The 14,401-nt window shown below is 47.6% G+C and overlaps 1 protein-coding gene across 3 annotated transcripts in view; it reads left to right on the top strand.

Annotated features, from left to right (window-relative positions):
• SF3B3 (splicing factor 3b subunit 3) overlaps positions 1 to 14,401 on the top strand; it is a 702,426-nt gene that overhangs the window by 329,806 nt on the left and 358,219 nt on the right. For all 3 annotated transcript variants that reach the window (XM_069654935.1, XM_069654943.1, XM_069654952.1), the window contains exon 16: positions 10,804 to 10,926. In XM_069654935.1, the coding sequence (XP_069511036.1) occupies positions 10,804 to 10,926 (123 nt within the window). The remainder of the gene's footprint in view (positions 1 to 10,803; positions 10,927 to 14,401) is intronic.

Below are 14,401 nucleotides of genomic sequence, written 5' to 3'. Positions count from 1 at the left end.
CCAGAAGTTTTATAACCCCATACAGGAGAACATATACTCTTACAATCCCACTGAGGAAGACACCTTCTTCCAAGAGGAAGATGAGTTCACCTATGTTGAGGACCAACAAGAAGAGGAAGGTTTTCACGAGGAAACTAACCTATGTGAGGAAGGATTCCAGGAAGACACAGGCGAGGGCGACCAAAATCCCTGGCAGTCACCGGCTAGGTCGACTGACACAGGCAGTAGCAGTATAGTCATCAGGTCTACTGAAACTACACCAGTCAGGAACCCTTCGCCTGTCGATCAACCCACCTTCAATGCACTGCTGAAGAAGGCAGCAGCGCATTTCGAAATCGAAACTGGGGACGTCACCCTAGACACCGATTTTGTGGAGAGGATTATCAGAGAAAAAAACCCCACTAGCCAGGTTATACCTATCCTCGCCTCAGTTAAGAGACGTATTACACCTTCTCTTTCCACTCCTGCATTGGTGAGAGGGGTCAATCCGAGGATTGAGAAACTGTTCTCTCCCTCTCAATCAGACCCATTATATATTAAGGGTCACTCAATCCCGGACTCCCTGGTCGTGACCAACACCAGAAAAAGGGCAGGAGTCCCACTATCTACTAGCGAGGCACCCCCAGATAAAGCGGGGAAGAAGCTGTATGCCCTAGCCAAGAGAATCACCACCTCTGCAGCATTCTCTACCAGAATCGCCAATAATAATACCCTATTGGCAAGCTACGCTGATGCTCAATGGGCTAAGCTCAGACAGGACATCGAAGAAGCTCCCGAACCCCTAAGGACTCGTTTACTGGCTACAGTTAACGAGGGCTCTCTGGTCAATCAAAGCATCGTCAAGAATACCCTCGATGCAGCAGAGATGGCTGGCCGCACTATGGTACAAGGAATTTTACTGAAGCGTCACGTCTGGCTTCGCAATTCCGGATTTAAGGCGGAAACACAAGCATCCCTTATTAATAAACCCATAGAGGAATCCAACCTCTTTGGGAGAGCAGTGGATGACGCGCTGGAGAACGCGAAGAAAGAATTTGATACAATAAAGACCTTAGACCAAATTTCTAAATCCCCTAATAGGCGAGGATTTGGTAATAAGCGCTTTTTTCGTGGACAACGCCAGCAACAAAACCAACAACAGTACTCTGCCAGCAACTACCAGAGTAATAGCGGCCAGTACAATCAGAGGGGTCAACGTCGTGGCAAGGGAAGAGGCCGGGGTTCCACCCCCAGAGGCTCCCAAGCCAACAACACCACCAAGTGACACGAAGATTTGCGTCCCCTCCCATGCAACGCCGGTCGGGGGCCGGTTAACATCCTTTCTTCCAGCATGGGAGGGAATAACATCAGACCGCTGGGTACTTTCCACCGTAGCCCGCGGCTACTGTATAGAGTTCAACAGTTCCCCAACATACAGACCCCCGAGGGGACGCCGCATGACACCAGAAAACCTCGCCATCCTTCTCCAAGAAGTGGACCAACTGCTGGAAAAAGGAGCCATAGAGGTTGTGCCTCTATCTCAGGTAATGGAAGGTATTTATTCAGTGTACTTCCTTGTACCCAAAAAGCATCTATCCATGCACCCTGTATTAGATCTGCGTCCAGCGAACAAGTTTGTCAAACCCCAGAAGTTTCGTATGGTGACCTTAAAGGAAGTGATCCCACTGCTATCACAGGGAGATTACATGACAACACTGGACATGAAAGATGCATACTTTCATATTTTAATGTTGCCAGCGCACAGAAAATACCTCAGGTTCATGATAGAGGGCAAACACTACCAGTTCAGAGTGCTACCCTTCGGCATAGCATCTGCACCAAGGGTATTCACGAAAGTACTGGCAGTGGCAGCGGCACACCTGCGCAGGTTATCCATCCCAGTATACCCTTACCTCGACGACTGGCTCATAACAGGGGATTCTTACGAGACATGCTTCTCAAACACCCAAAAGACTGTAGACCTTTTGTTCCAACTGGGCTTCTCCATCAACGAGAAGAAGTCCAGCTTAGACCCCAGCCAAGTCAAACAATTCCTAGGCGCTCTAATTCGAACAAAGGACGGCCTCGTCTTCCCCTCCAACGAGAGGGTCCAAAACATGCTGTTTCAGATCCCCCAATATGTGGCAGGTCGAGAGGTGACGGTGCGCAAAGCGATGCGTTTGCTAGGTATGATGGCGTTGTGTATTTATTTGGTACCTCACGTGCGCCTGCGCATGCGCCCAATGCAAGAGTGGCTCAACAGCCAGTGGTGTCAGGCCAGCGGACAATGGGACGATCTAGTGGTGGTCTCGCAGGCCTTGGTTCTCTCGCTACGGTGGTGGACAAAGGAAATCCTGATAATAGGGAAACCCTTTGCCACACCCGCGGTGGAGGCCACTCTAACCACGGACGCATCCCTCACAGGATGGGGGCTCACCTATCCCATCAAACTGCTCATGGAGTCTGGACTCCGAACGTAGCATCCAAGCACATAAACCTACTGGAGCTACTGGCGGTGTTCAAAGCACTAAAAGCCTTCCAGGAACACCTACAAGGGAAGACAGTGATGGTCCTTACAGACAGCACCACAGCCATGTACTACATCAACAAGCAGGGGGGAACCCACTCTCCAGGACTGTCCAAGCTGTCCCAGAATATATGGAAGTGGGCTCTCAAACACAACATGTTCCTACTGTCACAACACGTACCAGGGGAACTCAATCTGCTAGCAGACGAACTCAGCAGAGACTTCCCCCTGCCCGAAGAGTACGAATGGCAATTGCACGAAGACATCGTCTTAGACGTCTTCACGCAATGGGGATTCCCGGAAATAGACCTGTTCGCAACACTGGAGAACTCACAATGCCAAAGTTACGCCTCCAGGTACCCCCAAAACCAGTCCAAGGGGAACGGTCTGTCGATTCAATGGTCAGGGAAATTTGTTTACGCCTTTCCCCCGACTCCCCTTCTCAACAAGGTGGTGCACAAGATGCACCAGGAGCAGGTTACCATGATACTAGTGGCCCCAATGTGGGCCCGGCAGCCATGGTTCGCTCACTTGGTGGAGATGTCCCTATCTCCCCCAATGAGACTTCCCTGCCCGTACAACATGCTGTCACAGGACAAGGGCAGGACACGGCATCCATGCCCTCAGACCATGAACTTAGCAGCCTGGCTCCTGAGATCATAGAATTTGGACATCTACAACTCCCGCAGAGATGTATGGACATCCTCAGGGAAGCCAGAAAACCTAATACTCGCCACTGCTATTCTAGCAAGTGGAAAAGATTTGTCATCTGGTGTAGAGGTAAGAGCATCAACCCGGTTGACTGCTCTCCCACAAACATTGTTCTGTACTTGACCCATTTACTGGATTCAGGTCTAGTGTTCAAGTCCACCTAGCGGCACTTTCTGCATACACCACTTCCCAACTTAAAGTGTCGTGGTGGAAGATACCAGTTATCAAAGCCTTCATGGAGGGGGTAAAGAGAATACACCCTCCGATAGCTAACCCAGCTCCCGGATGGGACTTAAATGTGGTACTTTCTAGACTCATGGGCCCTCCCTTTGAACCCATGCACAAGGCAACTCTTAAAGACCTCACTCTTAAGACTGCCTTCCTAATAGCTACCACCTCCATTAGGAGAGTAAGTGAACTACAGGCTCTTTCTGTTCTAGACCCCTTCGTAACAGTTCACAAGGATAAGGTGGTTCTATGCACACACCCAAGGTTTGCACCAAAATTCATCTCGAAATTTCATGTAAACCAGTCAATAGAACTACCAACTTTCTTTCAAAACCCTTCCAGCTTGGGAGAAAAAAGTCTGCATACACTAGATGTACGCAGAGCTGTCATGTTCTACATGGAAAGAACCAGACAACTGAGAAAGACTAATCCGTTCTTTGTCTCGGTGGCAGCAGGAAGAGAAGGAGATGCAGTCTCAAAGTCCACTATATCTACATGGATTCTTCAGTGCATCACTCTCTGTTACACTCTTGCTAAGAGAACTACCCTTCAAGCCAAGAGCACATTCCACTCGAGGCACTGGGGCTTCCATAGCGTTCATTGCAAATGTTCCCCTTGAGTCCATCTGCAAAGCGGCTACCTGGAGTTCTGTGCACACCTTTACAAAACACTACTTTCTAGATGCACACGCTAGATCTGACTCCCAGGTGGGATAGGCAGTATTAAGACATCTTTTCTCTACTGTTCCTTCTCATAACCCACCGCCAACTCCGGGTACTGCTTGCTAGTCTATGCACAGCATGTGATTCTAAGAAGATTAACAAACATCAGAAGACAATGCATTACTTACCGTAAAAGCATTTCTGATGGTTGTATCTGCTTAGATTCACATGCGCCCACCCTTCCTCCCTGCTCGGATGGAAGGAACATAGACCTCTTTCTACATCGCTCTCTTTTCTGTACTCACTCACCTATAGAAGGCTCCCTCAGGGCAGAAAAAATACAAACAGAGGGACCTCGACGCATGAGGGATTGTGGGTACAACGCATGTCACTATAGGGATAGTGTTACAGACACGCCTTGTCGACGTCCCCTTTTCGACTACGAAAAAAAAAATGCAATACTCTGCAGTGACCACTGGATGTCAGACCTATGCACAGCATGTGAATCTAAGCAGATACAACCATCAGAAATGCTTTTACGGTAAGTAATGCATTGTCATACTGAAGAACACACTGGACTCTGCTGAGCCCGCTGGACGCACCCTAGTCCAGGGGACCTTACTTAAGACACGTCTGGTTGAAAAACTCCAGCTTTAAACCCAAAACGCAAGCCTCAACGCCGCTGGAGGACTCAAACCTTTTTGGGAAGGCGGTTGATGACTCCCTAGAGATGGCAAAGAAAGAACATGAAACACTAAAGTCGCTTAGCCAGATCTCGGCTAAACCCTTCCACCAGCGTGGAGGCTCTAACACATGTCGGTCCTTTCTTGGCCAATCGTTTTCCCGCTCTCCCCTAGGACAATACGGCTCAGGGAATACCCCCTGGCCCTCCGGCCAAGGCTCATCTGGTAACCTCCAATACCAACAAAGAGGCCCTCATAGGGGCAAAGGTAGAGGCAGGAACTCTACTCCTAGAGGCTCCCTGGCCTCCACCTTAAAGTGACTTGGCGGTTAAGGTCCCCTCCCACGCTTCCCCTGTCAGGGGTCGCTTGTCTTTCTTCCACACCTGAGAGGGAATCACTTCAGACCAGTGGATAGTAAAGACCGTTGCCCACGGGTACTGTATCTTAATTGCTCTGACCACCTCGATACCACCCACAGAGAAGCTGACGCCAGAGCACCTGCGTATCCTGCTGGAAGAAGTTCAGGTCCTGCTGGAAAAGGGGGGGCCATAGAAGTTCCCCCCCTTTTCCAGGTAAACAAGGGTATTTATTCAGTGTACTTCCGTGTACCCAAAAAGGATCTCACCATGCACCCTGTTCGAGACCTGCACCTGCCGAACAAGTATGTCAAAACTCAAAGGTTCAGGATGACGACACTGCAGGAGGTAATCACACTGCTGCAGCAGGGGGATTATATGGCCACATTGGACATGAAAGATGCATACTTTCATATTTCAATGTTGCCAGCGCACATAGTTACTCTGGTTCATGATAGAGGACACCCACTATCAGTTCAAGGTTCTCTCCTTTGGCATTGCCTCAGCACCACGGGTATTCACGAAGGTACTTGCAGTAGTAGCTGCTTACCTGCGCCAGCGGCCCATCCCAGTATATCCTTACCTTGACGACTGGCTCATAATGGAATTTGTACAGAACATGCCAAACAAATACACAGAAGACCGCGAATCCTAGGTTGAAAAGGAGATTTACTATCAACGAGAAAAAATCCAACCTAGACTCCAATCAATCCGGACCAAAGACGGCGTGATCTTTGCCTCCAACGAGAGGGTTCAAAACATGCTGTTCCAGATCCCTCTCTATGTAACCAGTCACCAGGTGACCGTACGCAAAGCCATGTGACTGTTGGGTATGAAGGCTTCCTGCGTCTTCCTAGTTCCTCACACTCATCTGCGCATGCGCCCCATGCAAGAGTGGCTCTCGAGCCAGTGGTGTCAGGCCAGCGGCCAGTGGGACGATCTAGTGGTTGTCTCGGCAGCCCTCGTTCAGTCTCTGCAGTGGTGGTCAGCGGAAAACCTTCTGTAAGGGAAGAGCTTCACCAACCCGCGGTAGAAGCCACTCTAACCACAGATGCATCCCTGACGGGGTGGGTGGCTCACCTCTTTCAACAGACGGCGCACAGCGTGTGGTCTCAAGCAGTAGCATCCAATCACATCAGCCTGTTGGAACTGCTAGCCGTGTGCAAGGCCCTGAATGCGTTCCAGACACACCTCCAGGGGAAAATGGTTCTAGTCCTCATGGACAGTACTACGGCCATGTACGACTTAAACAAACAAGGAGGTACTCGCTCTCTAGAGCTGTCCAAACTGTCCCGGAACATATGGAAGTGTGCTGTCAGTTGTTCCTCCTTTCACAGCATGTTCCAGGGGAACTCAATTTTCTGGCATACTTACTCAGCAGAGTCTTCCCCCTACCCGTAGAGCACGAGTGGAGGCTACTGGAGGACATTGTACTCTACATCTTCGCAGAATGGGGTTTCCCAGAGATTGACTTATTCGCCACTCTGGAGAACGCCCAATGCCCAGATTACGCCTCAGAACCTCTCCAAGGGGAACAGTGTTTGGATAACATGGTCTGGGAAATTTGTCTCTGACCTGAACGTTGTACTTGCCAGACTAATCGGGCCTCCCTTTGAACAAATGCACAAGGCTAGCCTTAAAGCACTCGCCTACAAGACCGCCTTCTTGGTGGCTATCAGATCGATAAGGAGAGTTAGTGAATTGCAGGCTCTTTCAGTTCAAGACCCATTTGTCAAGATTAACAAAGATATGGTGGTTCTGCGCACTCGCCCACGATTTGCGCCTACATGTATTTCAAACTTCCATGAAAACCTGTCAATAGAACCACCCACATTTTTCCAGAACCCCACTAATGTGGTAGAAAGAAGCCTCCACATACTGGATGTGAGGAGAGTGGTTATCTATTATCTGGAAAAGACAAAACCACTAAGAAAAACAAACCTGTTGTCCGTTTCAGTGGCCGCTGGTTGAGAAGGGGACCCTGTCTCTAAATCGGCTATTAGAAAGTGGATTGTAAACTGCATCACACTCTGCTACACTCTTGCCAAGAGAGATCTGCCCTTCACGTCTAGAGCACACTCTACTCTGGGCACAGGGGCGACCATAGTATACATTGCAAATGTTCCTCTTGAGTCCATTTGTAAAGCAGCAACCTGGAGTTCTGTACATACTTTTACACAATCCTATTGCTAGATACACTCTCTATTGTTAGGCAAGATTTGATGGAGTACCTTTTGGGTGCACTACAAAAACCTTGACCTCCTGGCAATAGGAACCCAGCCTTTGGTGTAAGTCTGTACTACACAGGTTGGTAGTGTGGTTGAGCAGCCAGCCTTATCTCAAGAGCGGTCAGTGTGAGCCGTAGGGATTGTACACAGAGAATCACAGTGACAAGTATCCAATTAAACTATTACATTCAAGGGTTCTTGATTAAACAATTACTAATTTAAGTCAGTTTGAATAAGCCTTCAGAAGGGGTAATATAACAGTAACACATACATACACTCGAAAATACACTGTTAGTTTCTCTAAATCAGCAAATAAGCATTGGGGATGGCACACACACTTCCTACACCCCCAGGTGACTTAAATCGCTCGAACACTGTGTACATTATTATATCACTGGTACATCGAGCAATACTGTTATTGGTGTCAAAGAAAAGGTTATTTGGATAAAACAAGAGATCACACAAATATTCTGAAGCAGGTAAGTACTTTTGAACTCCTCAGTGCAAAGTAAGTTAACCCCTTCCTGGAAGGAAAGGTAAAGCACAGTGTCGGAGGTAAGAGTCATTCAGGGAGCCAGGCCAGCCAATGTCAATTGGGAAAAAGTCTAGGTGAGCTGAAGCACTTCTTGCAGGTAAGTAAAAACTCTTTCACATTGTTTTAGAAGTCTTTGTAGAAAACAATCAATGTAGGGCCACAAGCTGTTAGGCGTGTGAGGTGTAGAAGATGCAAGCAACTCCAACGAAGCAACCAAGACAAGTCTCAAATGGGAACAAGTAAGGCTAGACAACAAGAGGTAAGTTCTCTTAGACGGTATAGTACCTTTTGGTTAGAAGAAATTGTTCCAGCTGGCCTCTGTTCCTGTGCAGCTCTGCGGATCCTGTTATTCCTGGGCCTCAGTTGTGGGGACAAGAGGGAGGCCTTCTGGGGGCTCCTGCACTGTAATGGGACGGTCAGTGACAGCAACCGTCAATCTTCAAATTCAGTGGCACTTCGCAGTTTCAACACGTCTCCACAAATAGCACCACAGCGTTTCTCAGCTGCCACTTTGGACTTTCCTAGCATCTGGTGTCCAGCACTCTGTTGAGGTGGCTCAGGCTTGGCCAGTCCTGCTTCCTGGGAGTCCGGAGGATCTTCCAGCAGCTTGTGTCCGACTTAAAAAGTGATGCATTCCAATCTGGTTTTCCTCTCCCTGGCACTTCTGTTCCTGCAGCAGCAAGGATTACAGCTAGCTCCGAGAGGATGTGGAGACAAGTTCATTTTGGAGTTGATTGATCCAACCAACTCAAGGGAAGAATGCGTCCTTGCAGGGCTTCACTAGTCTAGGTGAATTCGGAGCTTCGGCACAGCAGCAGGGCTTCACTGCACAAACCAACAGCCCAGGAGTTGCAGCAGACTTCTCTTCCAAGTTCTTCTTCGGATTCCTTCGTCCAGTGGTCGACTTTGCCTTCCAAGCCAAAAAAGCCTCACCTTTTATGCAGGTTTTTCCCATTCATTCCAGCCTAGCTGTCAAACAGCTGTGTGGCTGACCTTGCCGGACAGCCAGCTGGCCAATCACCTTTGGGTGCATCCCTGTAACCAAGGGGATTAGGCACAGGGAGTCTTGGGCACCTCTCACTTCCTGCCCCTGCCAGACACTATGGAGCCAGAGGCAGGCTTCACTCGTCGATCCCGCCAAGACAAAACGCACAAAGGGACCAAACCTGGCTTGGCGCGCAGAGTAAATCTCAAGAAGGACCTTTTCAGCAAGAAATGGCTAAAAAAGACCAGCCATTTTGACAAAAATAGCACCCAAGGGTGCTTAACTGCAGCTGCGAACGGTGTGTATTTTGGAGTGTATTTGTGTGTTACTGCTATATTGCCCCTTCTGTAGAAGGCTTATTCAAACTGACTGTTAAATAAATTAATCATTTGTTTAATCAAGAAAGCTTGAGTGCAAGTGTTTATTTGAATACTTGTCACTGTGAATCTTTGTGTAACTCCCCTACTGCTCACATTGACCCCTCTTGAGATAAGCCTGACTGCTCAACCACACTACCAACCTGTGTAGTACAGACTTATACCAAAGGTTGGGTTCCTATTGCCAGGACTTCACGGTTGTTGTAGTGCACCCAAAGGGTACTGCATCAAATGCTTCCTAACATGTAATAACTTGATGATAAATACATTTATCTAAAATGAGGATCTTAAGGGTCCCCAGCAACACTGGAGCTGTGTGCTGCAGTAGTAAAACACAGATGCCTTTAAGTGCTATGGAGCAGACAGACTCCATAGTACAGGTAGATCACAAAGAAAAGAGTTCCAAAAGACAGAGCCCACAAGAATGAAAGAGAGATAAAAGGCTCCACTCATTCAGGATTGAAAGGAAAAGGTCCAGAAGTCCAGCAACAAGTGCTGGGGGGGAGGGGGGGGGTCTCACTAGGAGAGTGGATGAAGCACAATGATAAATCTCCCTAACAAGAGGATGCCTGGAAAGTAGCAAAATTTCTACTTTGAATAAAGAGAAGGGGACGCAGTGTCCCCACAGCACTCCATTGAAGATGGCTTGTGCTGCAAACAGTAAAATGCAGACTTCATAATGACATTGCAAAGGGGATCACAGGGGTGCCTGGCAGCACACCACATAAGGTAGACAAACATGGAGCCAAAACTAATGGAAATCATTTCCTTACAAGAAGGGTCCCATTGTCCCACAACACAAGTAAATGCAGTAGGTGAGAGAAAAATCTCTTGCCTTCAATGAACACATCCCAGTTAATCCAGCCGTAGTGCTAGGTGGCTCAAGGCAGAGAGCGTAAGATTTGCAAAAAAGGAAACTCTTCCTAACAGTGATGTAGACCATGGGATCACCTCCCCTATCCCCCCCCGCCAAGTAAGCTGCATTGCATATTGAATGGCAGTCGCCGACCCTGATTGTAACCCCATCTCTAATCCTCGGAACCAGACAGAGCACTTTGTATTGCACGTGGGTCTTGGTCTTGCTCCTCTTGCGTCATGGGTGTCAGGCTTGCACCTCATACAATATTGGTCCTGGCTTTCTGCTCGCAAATTTTCCTTGAGGCCTAGAATATTTTAAGAGGCTCACCCCTGATAAAGTCTTGAAATTAGGCTACTGTGGGGCTGGAGAAAGGTCTCAGCAATGAGTTCTGGTTTGTTGCCCGAGGTAAACTTTGGATTTCTTGTTTTACTGATGTACCGTTGTACACCTAAATATTCAGATATGGACTTGAGCATCAGATTACCATATACAGGCTTCACACACTTTCCTATTGTGTAAATATGCAGTATTTCTCTGGTAGATGAATGTGTAGTATTTTGCTTGCTGTGAATGAGAAAGTCAGGTTGAGTATCTCGCTGTTTTTATATCTTCCCTTGCCTCTAACCATTAATATTCTTAATCCGAAGCTAACCACTTTTTCATGTGCATTTAGAATGGTGTATTGCTGCGAACAGTCTTGGACCCTGTTACTGGAGACTTGTCCGACACTCGAACCAGATATTTGGGATCCCGGCCGGTGAAGCTCTTTAGAGTGAGAATGCAAGGGCAAGAGGCGGTAAGTTTGTTTGGTCATATACTGATTAAAACTGTGTGGCGCTGCGTTTGCAGAACCTTTTGTGGAAAGCAAGTTGATCTGCAGGATATCTGCAGCACCAGTTAAGTAGACAGCCTTTTGCATGCTGTAATTTGTCTTTTCTTCATTTAGAATGCCTTTTCTTTTTCCTTGGAGTTTCACTTCTGTTAAGTAAAGTTTGAATGCAGTACCCTCTGGGAACACTATAAACAACTATGACTACAGGTATAGGCAACCCAACCTTTGGTATAAATTTGGTACTACACCGTTTTGGTAGCGTGTTGAGCAGCCAGGATTATCTCAAGAGGGGAAATGCATGCAGTAGTGGAGTTACACAAAGATTCACAGTTGCAGGTATTCAAATAAACTCTTACACTCAAGGTTTCTTGCATAAACAATTATTAATTCATCAGTAAGTTATAAAGCCTTCTTTAGCATGGAGCAATATAATAGTAACACACAAATACACTTTAATACTGTACATTTTGAGTTTCTGAATCAGACAAGACCCTTTTGGGATGGCCCACAGACACAACCTACACCCACAGGTAACTTCAATAACAAGGGTGCTGGGGACATTAATATCTTAGTGTTAGTATTCAGAACACTCTTAAAAGTTGGGAAAAGGCTATGGTTATTAGAACACAAGAGATCACCAATAATCGTAAGCAGGGCAAATACTTTAAGATCCTCTTAGAAGAGTCATGCAATTCAATAGGCTAAGCCAAAGTCAATGGGAAAAAGTCTTTGTATAGGATGCAGCACTTCAGGTAAGTAAATGGAAAAGTCTTTGCACAAGTTCTTAGGAGTCTTTGATAAAAAGAAGAATCAAATGTAGGGCCACAAGCTGATTAGACTTCTGAGTTTTAGAAGTTTCAAGCACTTCCACAGTAAGAGGTACATTCTCTTAGACTTGTTTTACAGTACCTTGGCAAAGAAGAAAAGATGCAGCTGATGACTTCTGTTCCTGTGCAGCTCTGCAGATCTCGCTGTTCCTGGGCCTCAGTCGTGGGGACAAGAGGGAGGACTTCGGGGGACTCCTGCAATGCACTGGGACTGGCAAAAACTGCCAACCAGCAACTTCATTTTCAGAGGCTGTTTCGCGTTTCAGCTCCATGGACCACCGTAAATAGCAGCAACGTGTAGTTCCTGGCTTTTGAGGTGGGCTTTCCTTTCTTCTGGTGTCCCACACTCTGTTGCGGGGGCTCAGACTTAGCCCGTCCTGCTTCTTGGGAGTCCGGAGGATCTTCCAAAAGCTCTTGGCCAGCTTAAAAGCAACACACACAATCTGGTGTTCCTCTCCCTGGCTCTACGGTTTCCAGCAGCAACTCTGTGGAAATTCGACCAGCTCCGAGATGGATGTCCAGGTTGCTTTGGAGTTGATTGGCCCCACCAACTCAAAGGGAGAAGTCGTCCTTGCAGGGGCTTCTCTGTCGATGCAAACTTTGCAAGTTGGCGCTGCTGCAGGGCTTCACCAGGATAATCAACGGTCCAGGAGTTGCAGCAGGCGTCCTCTTCAAGCTCTTCTTCGGTTCCTTCGTCCAGTGGTCGACTCTGCCTTCCAAGCCAAAAGACTCACCTTTTATTCAGTTCTCTCCCATTCATTCCAGCCTAGCTGTCACTCACCCAGCAGGGTTGCTGTCCTTGCCGGACAGTTAGCCAGCCATTCACCACAGAGTGCATTTGGGTCTCCTAGGAGACTAAGCACAGGGCGTTTTGGGCACCTCCCTCACTTCCTGCCTACCCCAGACACTCTGGAGCCAGAGGTTGGTTTCACTCGGAAACCCTGCCAAAGACGAAATGAACAAAATGACCAAACCTGGTTTGGCGTGCAGAGAAAATCTCTAGAACGATTTTTCCACAAAGACATAGCAAAAAAGGAAGACCAGGGGCCATTTTATCAAAGATGGATCTGCGCTATTTTGAAAAAGATGGCTCCCGCGGTTGCTTTAGCCGCGAACGGTCACGGTAAATGCAAACCCCGTTAGTTCAAAACGAAAACCACTGCCACCAGCTATTCAGTGAGGAAAGGGTAACATAAAGCATGTTACATAAGAAGCTAGACAAAGGGGATACTAAGTAACCCCTCCAGCACTATATAGTAAAATAGTGGGTGCGCTGGGTCTAGAAAGTTACAATGCTAAGTAAAGTAAATTTCACTTTACTGCTCTGGGAAAACAGTAGTTTATCCCACAGAAGGTATTTAAACCTTGGGAAATTTGGAAGACTTCCCTGTGTCACTGCACTGAAGGTGCTTTGTGACACAATTGTAAAAGATGATGCCTATGGAGTTTGTCAGGCTCCGTAACCAAAAGAAACAGTGTAGAAAATCACATGAAAATACATGAAAGTGGGGAAAAAGGGTCACACTTTCTCCAGGTTAAAAAAAAAAAGCAAGTCCTCAAAATCCAGCAAAGTTGCTGGGGGTCTCTAAGGTGGAGGAAATTGGCACATTTCTACATTTCTGAGAATTCTCCCTAACAACTTCCAAACCGTCTCCTAAATCGCAGAGGCTCAAATGTAAATGTTTTTAATAAATAATGTGTTGATGGAAGGTATAGACACAACGCATATCCATGGACACTGGTATGCTTGCCTTTATTCCAAGTTCAGCTTTCTGGTGTGTTGGGTAGGTTTTCCTTCTCCAGCATGGAGTCTGGCATGGATTCACATGCTCATGCATATTCTCCGTTGTCAGGCCAGGAATCCTCGGTAAAAGAAAAAACTGTTTCACTTTCAAACTGTATTTCTCCTCTAAACCAATCGCTGCACTCTGAGTCATACGGCCCCCAGCCAATAACTGTCCTCTCCCTAAGCCCCTCCTCTGGGAGCCATTTTCAGATTTTTACTGCACGTTAAAGTGCTGGGAGTCCTTGTGTTTTGCTCTGTGAGCTATTCAATGTTTTCCTGCTTTTTGATTTAAAAAAGTCCTATTTTTTTCCAACAGTGCCTGTGTGCTCTTTCTCTGTCAGTGAATTTCAGCACCCCTCAAGGGCAAGAATCACAGAGGATTCCAGAAGGCCATCGGGCCTACTGTGCACTTGGACCATGTTGGAAAAGAAGAGAGGGAAGCTCCCTTTTCAAGCTCTGCTCCAGCTGCAGACTGCGAAACGTGTTTGTAGAGGTCAAACACCTCATTGCCTTTACTGTCTTCATCCGGATCAAAAGAAAGCAGATTGTGAAATCTGTCTCGGGTTCTCCAAGCGAACCATGAAGGATCCTCACAGTAGAATGGTTACATGGCTCAGCACCAAGGCCTCTACCCCATGTGGCATGCATCGCCCAGTGCCGGTCCGAGTAGCGGGCTTCTAAGTGCTTTGCGGGTGCTCGATCTGTGGGGGCCCAAGAGAAGGCCAAGCACTGCGAATCCGTTTCCGTCTGGGTCGCCGCGCAAGCGGGTCCCACGATGGGCAGGGTGCGTTCACGTTCACCTTCACCATCTGCCTCCATCTCCAGC

Source organism: Ambystoma mexicanum, chromosome 1p, assembly GCF_040938575.1.
Source record: "Ambystoma mexicanum isolate Mex_15411 chromosome 1p, UKY_AmexF1_1, whole genome shotgun sequence".
Lineage (NCBI taxonomy): Eukaryota > Metazoa > Chordata > Amphibia > Caudata > Ambystomatidae > Ambystoma > Ambystoma mexicanum.
This window is presented reverse-complemented; position numbering and strand designations above follow the sequence as displayed.